The sequence below is a fragment of the Rhinoraja longicauda genome, chromosome 35 (genome assembly GCF_053455715.1).
Source record: "Rhinoraja longicauda isolate Sanriku21f chromosome 35, sRhiLon1.1, whole genome shotgun sequence".
Taxonomy (NCBI): Eukaryota; Metazoa; Chordata; class Chondrichthyes; order Rajiformes; family Arhynchobatidae; genus Rhinoraja; species Rhinoraja longicauda.
Window position 1 is genome coordinate 2,754,001 of NC_135987.1, and position 19,348 is coordinate 2,773,348.

Genomic DNA, 19,348 nt, shown 5'->3' on the forward strand with positions numbered 1-19,348 from the left:
CTTTTGAAAAGAGATGAGGAGGATAGCAGTAACAGGATCGTTCCGAGTCAGCATGGATTTACGAAGGGGAAATCATGCTTGACTAATCTTCTGGAATTTTTTGAGGATGTAACTAGGAAAATTGACAGGGAAAAGCCGGTGGATGTGGTGTACCTCGACTTTCAGAAAGTCTTCAACAAGGTCCCACATAGGAGATTAGTGGGCAATATTAGAGCACATGGTATTGGGGGGGAGGGTCCTGACATGGATAGAAAATTGGTTGGCAGACAGAAAGCAAAGAGTGGGGATAAATGGGTCCCTTTCAGAATGGCAGGCAGTAACTAGTGGGGTACCGAAAGGCTCGGTGCTGGGACTGCGGCTATTTACAATATACATTAATGACTTGGATGAAGGGATTAAAAGTACCATTAGCAAATTTGCAGATGACACAAAGCTGGGGGCAGTGTGAACTGTGAGGAAGATGCTATGAGGTTGCAGGGTGACTTGGACAGGCTGTGTGAGTGAGCGGATGCATGGCAGATGCAGTTTAATGTGGATAAGTGTGAGGTTATCCACTTTGGTTGTAAGAATAGAAAGGCAGATTATTATCTGACTGGTGTCAAGTTAGGAAAAGGGGACGTACGAGATTTGGGTGTCCTAGTGCATCAGTCACTGAAAGGAAGCATGCAGGTACAGCAGGCAGTGAGGAAAGCCAATGGCCCTCATAACAAGAGGAGTTGAGCATAGGAGCAAAGAGGTCCTTCTACGGTTGTACAGGGCCCTAGTGAGACCGCACCTGGAGTACTGTGTGCAGTTTTGGTCTCCTAATTTGAGGAAGGATATTTTTGCTATTGAGGGCGTGCAGCGTAGGTTTACTAGGTTAATTCCCAGAATGGCGGGACTGTCCTATGTTGAAAGACTGGAGCGACTAGGCTTGTATACACTGGAATTCAGAAGGATGAGAGGGGATCTTATTGAAACATATAAGATTATTAAGGGGTTGGACACGTTAGAGGCAGGAAACATGTTCCCAATGTTGGGGGAGTCCAGAACCAGGGGCCACAGTTTAAGAATAAGGGGTTGGCCAGAGATGAAGAAAAACTTTTTCAGAGAGTTGTAAATCTGTGGAATTCTCTGCCTCAGAAGGCAGTGGAGGCCAGTTCTCTGAATGCTTTCAAGAGAGAGCTATTGAGGATAGCAGAGTCAGGGGGTATGGGGAGAAGGTAGGAACGGGGTACTGATTGAGAATGATCAGCCATGATCACATTGAATGGTGGTGCTGGCTCGAAGGGCCGAATGGCCTCCTCCTGCACCTATTGTCTATTGTCTATTTCTTTAGTCAGAGGGGGGTGAATCTGTGGAATTCATTGCCACAGAATGCTGTGGAGGCCGTCAATGGATATTTTTAAGGCAGAGATAGATAGATTCTTGATTAGTATAGGTGTCGGGGGTTCTGGGGAGAAGGCAGGAGAATGGGAGGGAGAGACAGATTTGGAGGGAGACATAGATCAGCCATGATTGAATGGCGGAGTAGACTTGATGGGCCGAATGGCCTGATTCTGCTCCTATCACCTATGAACTGAAGGTATCGTTAGCTGATGCTCAGCTCTGACTGGGAAATGCATTTGGACTTGTATGAGCTGAAGAACTCTATTTGGTGCAAACTGGAAAGGCTTTTGGACTTTTTGCCTTCAGCATATGCAACGATCTGTGTGAGCTCCAGCTAGATTTATCCAAAGTGCTCTCGGTGTTTCAGGGCTTGGTGTGCTGTGAGGTCAAACGTAGATAGAAATAATAGAAACCAAAGTCTGAAAAACAGGTTAGGCAGGAGCTGGTGAACGGCAAGGTGGACTCAAGCCAAGGCACCCATGGTGTTGTTATAGAGTGATACCGTGTGGAAACAGGCCCCTCAGCCCAACTTGTCCATCCTGACCAACATGTCCCATCTACACTAGTCCCACCTGTCTGCCTTTGGCCCATATCCCTCTAAACCTGTCCTATTCATGTACCTGTCCAAATGTTTCCTAAACATTGTGATAGTACTGGCCACTCTGGTAACTCAAACATTGTCCCTCAGGTTCCTATTAAATCTTAAACAAACCTCGATTCCCCTACTCTGGGTAAAATACTGAGCATTCACCCAATCTAATCCTCTCATGATCTTGTACACCTCCAAATAAGATCACCCCTCATCCTCCTGCACTCCAAATAGAGTCCTACCCTGCTCAACCTCTCCCTCTATCTCAGGCCCTCGAGTCCTGGTACCTTCCTCATAAATCTTCTCTGTCCCCTTTCCAATTTAACACCTTTCCTATAACAGGGGTGACCAAAACAGAACACAATACTCTTAAGTGTGGCCTCACCAATGTCTTATTCAACTGCAACATGACCTTCCAACTTCTATACTCAATACTCTGACCAATATGCTGAAAGCTTTCTTGACCACCCTAGCTATCTGTGACGCCACTTTCAAGGAACTGTGTTCATATGCTCATGTTATAGGAGCAGAATTAGGCCATTCAGTCCTATATAGGTACTATAACAGTATTCAAAAGACATTTGTACAGGTACATGGATGGGAAAGGTTTAGAGGGATGTGGACCAAACGCTGGCTGTTAGGACTTGCCAAGAAGGGAAAGTTCGGTCGGCATGTGCAGGTTAGGCAGAAGGGTCTGTGTCTGTACTCTGTGACTATGACTCTACAATCTGTATGTGCATGTTATGTGTGTGATAAGAGGGTGAGACATGGTGAAGAAGGTTGAGAATATTGGCGAGAGGAAAGGAGTATCACATAGTTGTCTTTCAAGTTGGGACAACAACATGGGAAGGGCGGCACGCACGGTGGCCCAGCGGTAGAGTTGCTGCCGTACAGTGCCAGAGACCCGGGTTTGATCCTGACTACGGGTGCTGTTTGTACGTTCTCACCGTGACCTGCGTGGGTTTTCTCCGAGATCTTTGGTTTCTTCCCACACTCCAAAGACATACATGCTTGTACGTTAATTGGCTTGTTACAAGTGTAAATTGTCCCGAGTGTGTGTAGGATAGTGTAATGTGCGGGGATCGCTGGCCGGTGTGGACTTGGCGGGCCGAAGGGCCTGTCCCCGCACAGTGTCTCCAAACTAAACTAAAGAGGCAGAGGAGGAAAGAGGAGCTAGTGGTCTTGTTGGGTGATATCGGAAGCTAGAGGATATATTAAATGTGGGTTAGGACTGTGCAACGAAGATATTAAAGTAAAGGAACAAATCAGTATGTGTCTGGAATGTGTAGAAAGGAACTGCAGATGCTGGTTTATACCAAACGTGAGGCGAAATTGGAATGGCGGAAGTGAAATAAGAAAGTGGAAACATTCGGCCAAATTCGGAAGGGTTGGGAGGGGTGCTAAACTAAATTGATCAGATGTTCCTGTGTCCACTGGCCAGGGGGTTTACACAGAGAGCACAATCAACACCACTTCCTCACTGACCTGTGACATCGAGATGAGCAGTCTCTTGAAATGCCCGCTGGTGTCTTTTGTCAAATCCTTCTCCAGATCTCTTTCCAGCTCTTCCTTGTAACAGCGCCTAATCTCGTTGACCTGCTGGTTGTTCCTGGTGCAGAGGATTTCGATGAGCACCCGGTCTTGTGTCCCGGCTCCCTGTGGAAGAGGAGGTAGAGGAAATGAGGACCTGGATCAACAGAGTCAAGGATAGACTAGACTTGTGTTCACTAGAGTTTAGAAGGATGAGAGGGGATCTTAAATTATCTGGACAAGCTAGATGCAGGAAAAATGTTCCCAATGTTGGGCGAGTCCAGAACCAGGGGCCACAGTCTAAGAATAAAGGGGAGACCATTTAAAATTGAGGTGAGAAAAAACTTTTTCACCCAGAGTTGTGAATTTGTGGAATTCTCTGCCACAGAGGGCAGTGGAAGCCAATTCACCGGATGAATTTAAAAGATAGTTAGATAGAGCTCTAGGGGCTAGCGGAATCAAGGGATATGGGGAGAAGGCAGGCACGGGTTACTGATTGTGGATAATCAGCCATGATCACAATGAATAGCGGTGCTGGCTCGAAGGGCCGAATGGCCTCCTCCTGCACCTATTCTCTAAGGGATATGCGGAAAAAGCAGGAACGGGATACTGATTTTGGATGATCAGCCATGATCATATTGAATGGTGGAAGGGCCGAATGGCCTACTCCTGCATCTATTTTCTATATTTCTATGTTTCTATGAATGACACGGGACAGGGGAGAATGTGCAGGAAAGAACTGTAGATGCTGCTGTTTTCTGAAGGTAGACACAAAGTGCTGGAGTAACTCAGCGGGTCAAGCAGCAACTCTGGAGAGAAAGGATGAGTGGCCTTTCAGGTCGGGACCCTTCTTCAGACTGAATATAGAGGAGAGAAACCTGGAGGGAGGAAAAGACCAGGACAAATCAGGGGCCGGCAACAGATGCCCAAGGAAGAGTGGAGTCCACAATGGCTCATTGTTGGCTGGGGAAGAGATGATAACGATACGGGGGTGGACGACCAGGGGGAGGGGGGGAATGCAAAGGTTACATGAAATTAGAGATATCCACGTTTATCCCGCTGGGGTGTGAGCTGCTCAAGCGAAATACGCGGTGCTGTTCCTTGAATTTGCCTCAGCCAGACAGTGGAGGTGGCCCGGGATAGAAAGGCCGATGCGGGAATGGGAAATTGGCAACCAGGAGATGGCACAGGCCAAGGTGGACTGAGCGTAGAAAGTGTCCAGCGAAACCATCGCCCAGTCTGCGTTTGGTCTCGCCGATTTTTAACCAAACCACACCAAAATCAACGGATACAATAGATGAGGTTGGAGGAGGTGCAAGTGAACCTCTGCCTCACCTGAAAGGACTGTCAGGGTCCATGGACGGAGTCGAGGGAGGAGGTACAGGGGCAGGTGTTGCATGTGCTGAGGTTGCAGGGTAGAATGAAACGCAGCCCAGGGCAAATACTGAAGGACTGCTTTGGTTCACTGTAACTGCACTTGGCTCTCGGCCAAGACTTTGCGTTTGAGCGTGCTCCAGATAAGACGGGTCAGTACTGCAGTGTAGTACACAGTGGTAACAAAGAGGAGACACAACAAACCCATGCTGGAATACTGAACAAAGCACAAAATGCTAGAGCAACTCGAGGGGCGGCACGGTGGCGCAGCGGTAGAGTTGCTGCCTCACAGCGCCAGAGACCCGGGTTCCATCTCAATTACGGGCGCTGTCTGTACAGAGTTTGTACGTTCTCCCCCGCGACCTGTGTGGGTTTTCTCCGAGATCCTCGGTTTCCTTCCACACTCCGAAGACGTGCAGATTTGTAGGTCAATTGGCTTGGTATAAATGTTCAATTGTCCATAGTGTGTGTAGGGTGGTGTCAATGTGCGGGGATCGCTGGTCGGCGCGGGCTCGGTGGGCTGTTTCCAAACTGTATCTCTAAAGTAAACTAAACTTAGCGGGTAAGGTAATATCTGGCGAGCAAATGGACAGAAGACGTTTCCGGTCAGGACCCTTCCTCTGACTGCAGAAGGATTCTAACCTAAGATGCTGTCTGCCCATTCCATCCCCACGTGCTGCCTGACCCACTGAGTTCCTCCAGAACGTTGTTATTCACAGCAGTGTGGCCGCTATAGGGCGGCACAGCGATGCATCGGGCAGAGCTGCTGCCTCGAAGAGCAAGGATGGAACCTGGGTCTCTGGCGCTGTAAGGCAGCGGCTCTACCAGCCGTCATTGAATACAATATTATATTACACTACAGATATGGTGGTGGCGTTTACGAGGCTTTTATATGAGCAGGCAGGGAATGGAGGCCCGTGGATCACGTGGAGATTAGTTTAGCTTGGCATCATGATGGGTCCAGGTACTGTGGGCTGTAGAAACAAGGCACTGCAGATGCTGCTTGACACAAAAGGACATAAAGGTGCTGGGGTAACTGCAGCAGGTCAGGCAGCATCTCTGGGGAACGTGGATAGGTGACGTTTTGGGACCCTTCTTCAGTACAGCCTGCTCCGATGCTGTACTGTTCCATCTTTTAATGTAACTTGAGGATGGAGGTTGAGGTGGCCTTGGCTCAGGGATGGAGGAGGCAGCGTTTGAACGAGCTCTACCCCTCCTGGAGATCACTCCAATGGGGCAGTACTTAACCTGGCTTTATCGCCATCTCCAAAGGGCTTAGATAGGGTAGACAGTCAGAACCTTTTTTCCCCAGTGTGGAAATGTCAAACACTAGAGGGCATAGCTTTAGATTTAAATTTAGAGATACAGCGCGGAAACAGGCCCTTCGGCCCACCGAGTCCGCGCCGCCCAGCGATCCCCGCACATTAACACTATCCTACACACATTAAGGACAATTTTTACATTTACCCAGTCAATTAACCTACATACCTGCGGAGTCTTTGGAGTGTGGGAGGAAACCGAAGATCTCGGAGAAAACCCACGCAGGTCACGGGGAGAACGTACAAACTCTGTACAGACGGCGCCCGTAGTCAGGATCGAACCTGAGTCTCCGGCGCTGCATTCGCTGTAAGTCAGCAACTCTACCGCTGCGCCACCGTGCCGCCACCGTGCCGCCACCGTGCATTGTGAGAGGGGCAAAGTGTAAAGGAGACTAGACCGAGTGGACCCATTGGGCCCATTCCTCGTTGGGTTCCCATCGTGACTTGGGAAAATCACATTTGTTCTTTAAAATATATGGCATTTTTTCCTCAAAAATAAAATAACATCTTATCTGGAATGTTTTTGGTTTTTATGGGTAAAATCCTCTCTTGGAGATCCTGGAGACTGTGACCTCATTCAGCATTGGTGTCAGCTCGACTGCGACCGCACTTGCTTTGAGCGGGAAGAAACCGCTCCCCTCCACCTGAGGCCCGGACCAGGCAGGCGTCGAGCGGAAGGTCGGAGCCAGAATCTTTTTTCCCCAGTGTGGGAACGTCAAACACTAGAGGGCATAGCTTTGTGAGAGGGGCAAAGTTTAAAGGAGATGTGTGGGGCAAGTTTCTGTTTCACAGAGGGTGGGGGGTGCCTGGAATGTGCTGCCAGTGGCGGTGGTGATGGAGGTGGTTAAGAGGCTTTTAGATCAGGATCTCACCTTGGTCACTCCCTCTTCTCCCCTCTCCCATCGGGCAAGAGGTACAGAGGTGTGAAAACGCACACCTCCAGATTCAGGGACTGTTTCTTCCCAGCTGTTATCAGGCAACTGAACTTCCTATTAATAACCAGAGAGCAGTGCTGACCTCCCATCTACCTCACTGGAGATCCTCGGACTATTTTTAATCGGACTTTATCTTGAATCTTTATCTTTATCTTGAGCTAAACGTTATTCCCTTCATCATGTACACTGTGGATGGCTCGGTGGTACGTTGGTACGTTGAGAATAAACTAAACTAAACCAGATAGGCATATGAATGGATATGGATCACGTGCAGGCAGCAGAGATTAGTTGGTCTTGGCATCATGTTCAGCATGGACGTTGTGGGCCGAAGGGCCTGTTCCTGTGCTGTACCCCTCTCTGTTCTGTAAGATGAGGTCTTGCTCTGGCAGGGGGCTGCACTCCTAAGCTGTTCGCCATGATTGACCAGGGCCACTGCTGGCTTCAACATTACAATAACCTGAAGTAACTCAGGCTGCGGTAGAGTTGCTGCCTTACAGCGAATGCAGCGCCGGAGACTCAGGTTCGATCCCGACTACGGGCGCCGTCTGTACGGAGTTTGTACGTTCTCCCCGTGACCTGCGTGGGTTTTCTCCGAGATCTTCGGTTTCCTCCCACACTCCAAAGACGTGCAGGTTTGTAGGTTAATTGGCTGGGCAAATGTAAAAATTGTCCCTAGTGTGTGTAGGATAGTGTTAATGTGCGGGGATCGCTGGGCGGCGCGGACCCAGTGGGCAGAAGGGCCTGTTTCCGCGCTGTATCTCTAAATCTAAAAAAATCTAAATCTAAAAAATCTAACTCTGACCCACTGAGACTCAGGGGAACACATAATGACTGTTGCTGGAATGACTGCATTTAACAGATGACCCAATCTTTCCCAATAGCTACAACTTTCCAGTCCTGGCAACATCCTAGTACATCTCCACTCCGCCCTTTCCAGCACTATTTGGAAATAACAATGAGTAATCTTGGAATACTGAAATATCCCCTGTTTAAGTTAGGAGATGGAGATTACATTCAATACAATGCCCTTCACATTCTCACATATTCCTGGGAAGTATTGCAGCTGCGTGGCACGGTGGTGCAGCGGTAGAGTTGCTGCCTCACAGCGCCAGAGACCTGTGTTCGATCCTGACTACGGGTGCTGTCTGTACAGAGTTTGTATGTTCTCCCCCTGACCGCGGGAGTTTTCTCAGGGTGTTTGGTTTAGTTTAGAGATACAGTGTGGCAACAGGCCCTTCGACCCACTGAGTCCGTGCCGACCAGCGATCCCTGTACACTAGCACTATCCAAACACACTAGGGACAATTTACAAATCTTACCAAAGCCAATGAACCTACAAACCTTTGGCATCACAAAATGCTGGGGTAACTCAGCGGGTCAGGCAGCATCTCAGGACCTGCGTGACTTTTCTCCAGGTGCTCTGGTTTCCTTCTGTCCACCCATCCTGTACACACTAGGGACAATTTACAATTTTACCGAGGCCAATTCACCTACAAACCTGCACGTCTTTGGAGTGTGGGAGGAAACCGAAGGTCTCGGAGAAACCCACACAGGTCACGGGGAGAACGTACAAACTCCACACAGACAGCACCCAAGGTCAGGATGGAGCCCAGGTCTCTAGCGCAGTGAGGCAGCAACTCTACCGCTGCGTCACCGTGTTGCCCCGCTCCGGTTTCCTTCCACATTCTAACGGTGTACAGGCTTGTAGGTTGTTTGGCTTCAGTACAACATTGTAAACTGGCCCCAGTGTGTAGGTCAGGGCTAGTGTAGGTGGTGATCATTGGTCGGCACGGACTCGCTGGGCTGAAGGGCCTGTTTCCGCACTGTATCTCTGAAGTCTAAAGTAAGGCTGAACTCCGAACACCCACAGGCAGTGAGAGGAAAGCTTTCACAATACTTCTCCAACAAACACTGCCTGGGTGTGGCCTTTGTACTGGAAACAAAATTAAAAGCAGCGCTCGTTTTCCATGCAGCTGCAGATGAGGGCGCCGCCCTGTGCAGATGTGGCAGGCAGGAGGTGTCAGGCTGGGAACGAGTTTCACGGTGAGACTCGCTGCTCTCCACATCTCCAGCGGCTGCGGCAATCACCAGCGGTGGACAGCAGGCCCTGGGCCGCGGTAACACCTGCCGGCACCGGTACAACAGCCAGGCAGAAGGGTTCAAAAGGAAATTCTAATCCGAGCGCTGGTATCTGTCAGAGCAGGGCTTAGCTAGAGGACAATGTGGGAGGAGGGAGGTGTTCTACATTGCTCCACTGTAAGTAAGTAGATCATTTCAGAATTGAAGATCCATTTATTGTTCAAGGAATGCTAGATATTGTTCAAGAGAGCTAGATTTAGATTTAGATTTAGAGATACAGCGAGGAAACAGGCCCTTCGGCCCACCGAGTCCGTGCCGCCCAGCGATCCCCGCACATTAACACTATCCTACAAACACTAGGGACAATTTTTACATTTTACCCAGCCAATTAACCTACATACCTGCACGTCTTTGGAGTGTGGGAGGAAACCGAAGATCTCGGAGAAAACCCACACAGGTCACGGGGAGAACGTACAAACTCCGTACACACAGCACCCGTATTCTGGATCGATCCAGGGTCTCTGGCGCTGTGAGGCAGCAACTTTACCGCTGGCATCAGGTTTACAAAAAGAGTGCTGGAGTAGCAGCGGGTCAGGCAGCATCTCTGGAGGAGATGGATCGATGACGTTTCGGATCATGACCCTTCTTGAGACTAACGACATTTCAGGTTGGTACCCATCTTCAGTCCCAAACGTCACCCCTCTAAAGTCCCTCGGAGATGCTGTCTGACCCCCCTGAGTTACTCCAGCACATTGTGTCTATTTTTCCTCAGTTGTGTTGCCGATTACTGACAACAGATTAATGAAGAGTACCTCCATCGCCTTCCTGAGACTCCATGCATCATAGTAGGTAGTGGGCTTGAACAGGGCGAGAATGATCTCCTCCATGTTCCCAGTCAGCTCGGACTTCATGTCTTTGATCAAATCCTTTAAAAGATAAAACACAGACAGGCGTCAGTAGTTTAATTCATTGACATGTGTACCCAGTCAGCGGAAAGACATGATTACATGGTTACAATCAAGCCGCCAACAGTGTACAGATACAGGATAAAGGGAATAACGCTCAGTGCAAGATAAAGTCAAGTAAAGTCCGATTAAAGATAGTCCGGGTAGGAAAATAACTGCAGATGCTGGTACAAATGGAAGGTATCCCAAAATGCTGGGATAACTCAGCGGGTCAGGCAGCATCTCTGGAGAGAAGGAATGGGTGATGTATCGGGTTGTCACCCTTCTTCAGACTGGCAGAAGATAGCTGAGTTGAGTTTAGTTTATAGTCACATGTACCGAGGTACAGTGAAAAGCTTTTGTTGTGCGCTAACCGGTCAGCGGAAACACAACACGTGATTGCAATCGACCCATTCACAGTGTACAGACACATGATGAGGGATTCGCGTTTAGTGCAAGGTAAAGCCAGCAAAGTCCGATCAAAGATAGTCTAGGGGTCTCCAGTGAGGTAGATAGCAGATCGCAACTGTTCAGGACAGTTCAGATAGGAGAGTTCGGTGAACGATTGTAACTTTGTCAGTGCCAGAGACATGTGTGCTGCCCGGGTGAGGTCTGCTGTGTGCATGTACCGGGGTTGTGTGCAACACAAAGCATTTCACTGTAACTAGGTACGTGTGGCAATAAAGTATCGTTCAATCATTGACTGGGAGCAAAAGGAGCTGTGTGTGTGTGTGTGTGTGTGAGAGAGAGAATAGGGGAGGCTGAGGTGGGTGGGAGGGGAGAGGGAGGGATAGTGGGGATAGAGGGAGACTAGGAGTGAGAGACGAGGGTGGGAAGAGGAAAAGTGGAAGAGAGGGACAAGGTGAGAGGGAGAGGAACAGAGAGTAGAGAGAGGGTAGGGTGGGAGGGGAGAGAGGGTGGGGTGGGAGGGGAGAGAGGGTTGCGAGGGGGAGAGTGGGTGGAGCAGAGTGGGTGGGGAGAGTGGGTGGGCTGGGTGGGGAGTGGGTTGGGGAGAGTGGATGGGGTGGGAGGGGAGAGAGTGTTACGAAGGGGAGAGACAGCACACGTAGTCAGGGTCTCTGGCACTGTGAGGCAGCAGCCAGCAATCCGATGGTCCAGCCTTGTTCTTCCACTGCCCTCCCTACCAAACCTACCCCCTCCCCCCCACGTCTCATCTCTATCCTCCCCCCCCCCCCCCCCCACTCGTGTCCCGATCGCATTGGTGCTCACCCCCCTTCCTTGGCGCTACCCCCTCTCACAAGAGAGGGACAAGGTGAGAGGGAGAGGAACAGAGAGTAGAGAGAGAGGGTGGGCTGGGAGGGGAGAGAGGGTTACGAGGGGGAGAGTGGGTGGGCTAGGAGGGTGAGAGAGGGTAGGTTAAGGGGAGAAAGTGGGAGAGCACTCCAGCAAACCAGTGCGGGTGATACTGTAGCCCAGCCGGGACTGTGCACCAGTGAACCAGTGCCCAGGTACGTTCCTGTTCCCAGTGGAGCTGCCCCCAGTGACAGTCAGTAAGCAGACCGCTGTGTCCCGCTGGGTGAAGCATCTGTGGGGTGTGTGGCAGTGAGTGTCCGAGTCTCAGGGATAGTATCCTTGTGTATACACGGTGGTGCAGCGGTCGAGCTGCTGCCTCACAGTGCCACAGACCCTGACTACGTGTGCTGTCAGTACGGAGTTTGCACGTTCTCATTGTGACCGTGTGGGATTCTCCAGTTTCCTCCCACACTCCAGTCAGTCAGAGAGTTGTGAATCTGTGGAATTCTCTGCCGCAGAAGGCAGTGGAGACCAATTCTCTGAATGCATTCAAGAGAAAGCTAGATAGTGCTCTGAAGGATAGCGGAGTCAGGGGGTATGGGGAGAAGGCAGGAGCGGGGTACTGATTGAGAATGATCAGCCATGATCACATTGAATGGGGGTGCTGGCTCGAAGGGCCGAATGGCCTCCTCCTGCACCTATTGTCTATTGTCTAACGACGTACAGGTTTGTAGGTTGACTGGCTTCTGTAATAAAATTATAAATTGTCCCTAGTGTGTGTGTGGGATAGTGTTAGTGTGCGGGGATCGCTGGTCGGCACGGACCAGCGGGGCCGAAGGGCCTGTCTCCGTGCTGTATCTCTAAAGTGTAAAAATGACGTGTAAAGACTGGTAATGCGGGTGATTCAGTGAGGTCCACCAGCAATGGGCAGGTCGTGAGATCGGTCAGGGAGACTGTCGGCAGAGGAGGGTAAGGAGCAACTCCACTCACCTTGCCATACAGGGTCTTGAATGCTAACTTAATCTTCTGTCTTTGCTCGTTGGAACGGTTGGCAACGATGTCAATTATCGCTTGCTCGTTGGTCCCTGTACACGGGGAAGTGAAAGCACTTTATACCCGCATGTGGCGAGGAGACATTACCCGACGAAGGAACTCATCAAAGTGCTGGAGGAACTCAGTGAGTCAGCCAGCATCTCTGGAGAATGTGATGAAACGCCACCTAGCCATGTTCTCCAGAGATGCTGCCTGACCCGCTGAGTTCCTCCAGCACTCTGTGTCCCTTTGTGTATTAACCAGCATCTGCCGTTCTTTGTTTCAATAAATTAACCATGTTTCAAGATCAGATACATGGGCCGGCACAGAGGCACAGCGTGAGAAGAGGGGGTAGAGAGAGGGTAGGAGAGAGGAGGGGGAGAGAGGGGGAGGGGAGAGAGGGAGGGGAGAGAGGGAGGGGAGAGAGGAGGGGGAGGAGAGAGGGGGGGGAGAGAGGGGGGGGAGAGAGGGAATGAAGAGATGGGGGGACAGAGGGAGGGGAGAGAGGAGGAGGAGAGGGGGGGGAGAGGGTAGGAGTGGAGGGGGAGAGAGAGGGGGGAGCGGGTAGGAGTGGAGGGGGAGAGAGAGGGGGGAGAGAGGGGGAGCAGGTAGGAGTGGAGGGGGAGGGGGGGAAAGAGAGGAGAGAGGGAGTGGAGCGAGGAGGAGAGAGAGGGAGGGGGGAAAGAGGGTTGGGAGAGAGGGGGGGGGACCAGGAATGGAGTGTGGGAGAGAGGGGAGGGGAGAGAGGGGGGAGGAGAGAGGGAGGGGAGGAGAGAGGGGGAGGGAGAGAGGGAAGGGAGAAAGGGGACAGAGGGGGAGAGGGTGGGAGAGAGGGGGAGGAGAGAGGAAAAGAGGGTTGGGAGAGAGTGGGGGGGGAGAGGAGGAGGGGGCAGAGGGAGGGGAGAGTGGGGGGGAGAGAGAGGGGGGGAGGAGAGAGAGGGGGGGAGGGGAGAGAGGGAGGGGAGAGAGGGGGGGAGAGGGAGGGGAGAGAGAGGGGAGAGAGAGGGAGGGGAGAGAGGAGGGGGGAGAGGGAGGGGAGAGAGAGGGAGGGGAGAGAGGAGGGGGAGAGGGAGGGGAGAAAGAGGGAGGGGAGAGAGGAGGGGGAGAGAGGGGGGAGAGGGAGGAAAAGAGGGTTGGGAGAGTGGGAGGGGAGGAGGAGGGGGCAGAGGGAGGGGAGAGAGGGAGGGGAGAGAGGAGGAGGGGGCAGAGGGAGGGGAGAGAAGGAGGGGAGAGAGGGTAGGAAAGGAGGGGGAGAGGGGAGAGAGGGGGAGAGTGGGGGGGGAGAGAGGGGGAGTGGAGGAGGAGAGGGAGGGACAGAGGAGGAGGGGGTGGGGAGAGAGGGGGGGAGAGAGAGGAGGGGGAAAGAGGGGGCAGTGGGGGAGGAGAGAGGGGGAGGGGAGAGAGGGAGGGGAGAGAGGGAGGGGAGAGAGGGGAGGGGAGGGAGGAGATTGTTCTCACTCCAGCCCTAGATTGAACCAATGTAGCTGTGATGTGATGTGATGGGACTCACCAGCTCCCTTCATGGCCTGCCGCAGTATTTCCGCATCATTCTGGGCGTTGAAGTTACCAACGGGCTTGATGGTGCCCTGTGTGCTGCCTCCAAGGGACAGGCCTCCGATATTGGGCATTGAAGGCTGTGCCCAAGGAAGAAGAAATAAGTCCATCAAAACTTTAAAATTACTCCTCTCGTACAATCATCCACTTCAATCTTATTTTAAACACGTGGACATTTACCAACTTTTGCAGATGAATTCTCCATCTTCCAATCTAACCTGCGGCACCCCTTTCATATTTGTATTTGCACTTTCTCCGTAGCTGGAACAATGTATCTACACTTAGTTTAATGTTCTATTTTGCACCACCTGATGTATTCTAATATAGCATGATTGTCCTGCAGGACACGCTGAGAGTTTTCCACAATATCTTGATTCCTTTGACTGGGAGAAGACAGTAACAATAGACAATAAACAATAGGTGCAGGAGGAGGCCATTCGGCCCTTCGAGCCAACACCGCCATTCAATGTGATCATGGCTGATCATTCTCAATCAGTACCCCGTTCCTGCCTTCTCCCCTGACTCCGCTATCCTTAAGAGCTCTATCTAGCTCTCTCTTGAATGCATTCAGAGAACTGGCCTCCACTGCCTTCTGAGGCAGAGAATTCCACAGGTTCACAACTGTCTGACTGAAAAAGGTTTTTCCTCATCTCCGTTCTAAATGGCTTACCCCTTATTCTAAAACTGTGGCCCCTGGTTCTGGACTCCCCCAACATTGGGAACATGTTTCCTGCCTCTAACTACTGCACTCTTGCTATTTTGTAAATGAACAGCAAGAGTCTGCTTACGAAAATGCTAGAAATACGCGCAGCGGTAGAGTTGCTGCCTTACAGCGCGTGCAGCGCCAGAGACCCGGGTTCAATCCCGACTACGGATGCTGCCTGTACGGAGTTTGTACGTTCTCCGAGATCTTCGGTTTCCTCCCACACTCCAAAGACGTGCAGGTTTGTCGGTAAATTGGCTTGGTAAATATAAAAATTGTCCCTCGTGTGTATAGGATAGTGTTAATGTGCGGGGATCGCTGGTCGGCGTGGACTAGGTGGGCTGAAGGGCTGAATCTCTAAACTAAACACCCAGCATGTCGGGCAACGTCTGAGGAGAGGGAAAGAGAGTTCCCATTGAAGGTTGTAGAGTGATTCATGCACAGGGACAGGGCCTTCAACCCAACTTCCCCATTACCACCAAGATGTTATCAGGCAACTGAACCATCCTATCAACAACTAGTGAGCGGTCCTGACCTCCCATCTACCTCATTGGAGACCCTCGGACTATCTTCAGTCAGACTTTACTGAACTTTATCGTGCACTTTTCCCTTTATCCTGTATCTGTCCACTGTGGTTGGCTCGACTGTAATCATGTTTAGTGATCTGGGTAACGTAAGAAAATAACTGCAGATGCTGGTACAAATCAAAGGTGTTTATTTCACAAAATGCTGGAGTAACTCAGCGGGTCAGGCAGCATCTCAGGAGAGAAGGAATGGGTGACGTTTCGGGTCGAGACCCTTCTTCAGACTGATGTTGCTAAACTCTCGTCGAAGAGAGGAGGAGAACTTCTTCAAAGTGGACATACCTTGAGGAGAAATCGCAGTGGAGCAACAGGTAGTGTAAGAAAATAACTGCAGATGCTGGTACAAATCAAAGGTATTTATTTCACAAAACGCTGGAGTAACTCAGCAGGTCAGGCAGCATCTCAGGAGAGAAGGAATGGGTGATGTTTCTCGGGTTGAGACCCTTCTTCCTCTGGGTAACTGCATTCACCCTATCTATTCCCCACATGATCTTATACACCTCCATAAGATCACCCATCAGCCTCCTTAACCCATCAGAATACATGATGTTTCTCCTCTTATGCTCCAGGTTCATCCCCCTGACTATTCTCAAGGAGCCCTGTGACACTGAGATCGTCCTAACTCACCCAAAGTCCAGTAAATGTCCCAGGAATGATTGGGTTGACAGCACGGGTCCAGTACTTGCTGGAGTTTGGAAGCATGAGGGGGAAAGGAACCTCATTGAAACTCACCGAATAGTGAAAGGCCGGGATAGAGTGGATGTGGAGAGAATCTAGGACCAGAGGGCACAGCCTCGGAATAGAATGACGTACCATTAGAAAGGCGATGAGGAGGAATTTATTTAGTCAGTGGGTGGTGAATCTGTGGAATTTAATAGCACAGATGGCTGTGGAGGCCAAGTCAATGGATATTTTTTAGGTGGACATTGACAGATTCTTTATTAGTATGGGTGTCAGGTGTTATGGGAAGAAGGCAGGAGAATGGGGTTGATAGATCAGCCATGATTGAATTGCGGAGTAGACCTGTTGAGCCTAATTTTGCTCCTATCACTTACAAACTTATAAACTTATAAATCTAGTTACCACAGGAGCAAATACAAAAACCTTCCACAAAACCCAAAGTGTTGAAGGAACTCAGCAGGTTAGGCAGCATCTGCAGAGGGAATGGGCAGACGATGTTCAATCTGAAGAAGGGTCCCAGTCCAAAACATGTCCGGACATGCCCTTCAGAGTTGTTAATAAGTGATAGGAGCTAAATTAGGCCATTCAGCCCATTAAATCTATTCCACCATTTAATCACGGCTGATCTATCTTTCCCTCTCAACCCCATTCTCCTGCCTTCTCCCCATAACCCCTGACACCCGTACTGATCAAGAATCTATCTATCTCTGCCATAAAACTACCCATTGACTTGGCCTCCACAGCCGTCTGTGGCAAAGAATTCCACAGGTTCACCACCCTCTGACTAAAGACATTCCTTCTCATCTCCTTTCTAAAGGAACGTCCTTTAATTCAGAAACTATCTGACGGTTTCACAGCACGAAGGGTCTTGACCAAAAGCATCACCTATCTAGGTTCTCCCGAGATGCTGCCTTGCCCATTGAGTTACTCCAGTACTTTGCCGTTTTTGGCATGCACAAGACCATTCTAACCCATGGCTCTGTATGCTCTAATATTATTGGTTTATTCTGTTCTTTTTGTTGCCACGGTTCGCACAGATATGTCATATTGACACCCCCAATAAGTCAAAAACTAGATTTATATCATATCCACACTCTAGTAAGTCAAAACCTAATTTTAAATAATTCTATCAAATTTCCCCTCAACCTCTGATGTTCCAGAGCGGGAGAGTTGCTGCTTTACAGCGAATGCAGCGCCGGAGACTCAGGTTCGATCCTGACTACGGGTGCTGTACTGTAAGGAGTTTGTACGTTCTCCCCGTGACCTGCGTGGGTTTTCTCCGAGATCTTCGGTTTCCTCCCACACTCCAAAGACGTACAGGTATGTAGGTTAATTGGCTGGGTAAATGTAAAAATTGTCCCTAGTGGGTGTAGGATAGTGTTAATGTACGGGGATCGCTGGGCGGCACGGACTTGGAGGGCCGAAAAGGCCTGTTTCCGGCTGTATATATATGATATGATGATGATGATAATCCATGCCTCTCCCGACAGCAGAAACTCTAATCCAGGCAGCATTCTGGTGAACCTTCTCTGCTCCCTCTCTAAAGCCTCCATAGCTTTCCTGTAATGGGGCGACCAGAACTGCAAGCAATACTCCAACTGCGGCCTAAGCCAAGTCCTACAGAGATGCATCGTGATGCCAAGATCATCATTTATCTAATCCATATGCCTCCGTGGACTGTAATCCTGTAGTACTCAGCTAAGCTTCCAATATGATACAGCAGAACAATGATTTGCTGGGGAAATAAGCAAAGAAACATTGGGAAAGCAATGTCATTGGAGAGAGAGGAGACCTTCAGAGAGGGGACTGTGGGAGAGTGAGGGGACTGTGGGAGAGTGAGGGGACGGTGGGAGTGAGAGGACTGTGGGGGAGTGAGGGGACGGTGGGAGAGTGAGGGGACGGTGGGAGTGAGAGGACTGTGGGGGAGTGAGGGGACGGTGGGAGAGTGAGGGGACGGTGGGAGTGAGGGGACTGTGGGGGAGTGAGGGGACGGTGGGAGAGTGAGGGGACGGTGGGAGAGTGAGGGGACGGTGGGAGTGAGGGGACGGTGGGAGTGAGGGGACTGTGGGGGAGTGAGGGGACGGTGGGAGAGTGAGGGGACGGTGGGAGAGTGAGGGGACTGTGGGGACGGTGGGAGAGTGAGGGGACGGTGGGGACTGTGGGAGAGTGAGGGGACTGTGGGGACGGTGGGAGAGTGAGGGGACGGTGGGGACTGTGGGGACGGTGGGAGAGTGAGGGGACTGTGGGGACGGTGGGAGAGTGAGGGGACGGTGGGGACTGTGGGAGAGTGAGGGGACTGTGGGGACGGTGGGAGAGTGAGGGGACGGTGGGGACTGTGGGGACGGTGGGAGAGTGAGGGGACTGTGGGGACGGTGGGAGAGTGAGGGGACGGTGGGAGAGTGTGGGGACGGTGGGGACTGTGGGGACGGTGGGGACTGTGGGGACGGTGGGAGAGTGAGGGGACGGTGGGGACGGTGGGGACGGTGGGAGAGTGAGGGGACGGTGGGGACGGTGGGGACGGTGGGGACTGTGGGGACGGTGGGAGAGTGAGGGGACGGTGGGGACGGTGGGGACTGTGGGGACGGTGGGGACTGTGGGGACGGTGGGAGAGTGAGGGGACGGTGGGGACGGTGGGGACGGTGGGAGAGTGAGGGGACGGTGGGGACGGTGGGGACGGTGGGGACTGTGGGGACGGTGGGAGAGTGAGGGGACGGTGGGGACGGTGGGGACGGTGGGGACGGTGGGGACGGTGGGAGAGTGAGGGGACGGTGGGGACGGTGGGGACGGTGGGAGAGTGTGGGGACGGTGGGAGAGTGTGGGGACGGTGGGGACTGTGGGGACGGTGGGGACTGTGGGGACGGTGGGAGAGTGAGGGGACGGTGGGGACGGTGGGGACGGTGGGAGAGTGTGGGGACGGTGGGAGAGTGTGGGGACGGTGGGAGAGTGTGGGGACGGTGGGAGAGTGAGGGGACTGTGGGGACGGTGGGGACGGTGGGAGAGTGTGGGGACGGTGGGAGAGTGTGGGGACGGTGGGAGAGTGTGGGGACGGTGGGAGAGTGAGGGGACTGTGGGAGTGAGGGGACTGTGGGGACGGTGGGAGAGTGAGGGGACTGTGGGAGAGTGAGGGGACGGTGGGGACTGTGGGAGAGTGAGGGGACTGTGGGAGTGAGGGGACTGTGGGGACGGTGGGAGAGTGAGGGGACTGTGGGAGAGTGAGGGGACTGTGGGAGAGTGAGGGGACTGTGGGAGTGAGGGGACTGTGGGGACGGTGGGAGAGTGAGGGGACTGTGGGGACGGTGGGGACTGTGGGAGAGTGAGGGGACGGTGGGGACTGTGGGAGAGTGAGGGGACGGTGGGAGAGTGAGGGGACGGTGGGAGAGTGAGGGGACGGTGGGAGAGTGA

At 51.9% G+C, this 19,348-nt stretch overlaps 1 protein-coding gene across 1 annotated transcript in view; it reads right to left on the minus strand.

Annotated features, from left to right (window-relative positions):
- Positions 1 to 19,348, minus strand: part of LOC144610078 (annexin-B12-like) — a 71,338-nt gene that overhangs the window by 14,391 nt on the left and 37,599 nt on the right. The window contains exons 6-9 of the mRNA XM_078428606.1: positions 13,935 to 14,058; positions 12,383 to 12,477; positions 10,007 to 10,120; positions 3,443 to 3,613 (exon numbers count right to left, since the gene is read on the minus strand). Coding sequence (XP_078284732.1) covers positions 3,443 to 3,613; positions 10,007 to 10,120; positions 12,383 to 12,477; positions 13,935 to 14,058 — 504 coding nt within the window. The remainder of the gene's footprint in view (positions 1 to 3,442; positions 3,614 to 10,006; positions 10,121 to 12,382; positions 12,478 to 13,934; positions 14,059 to 19,348) is intronic.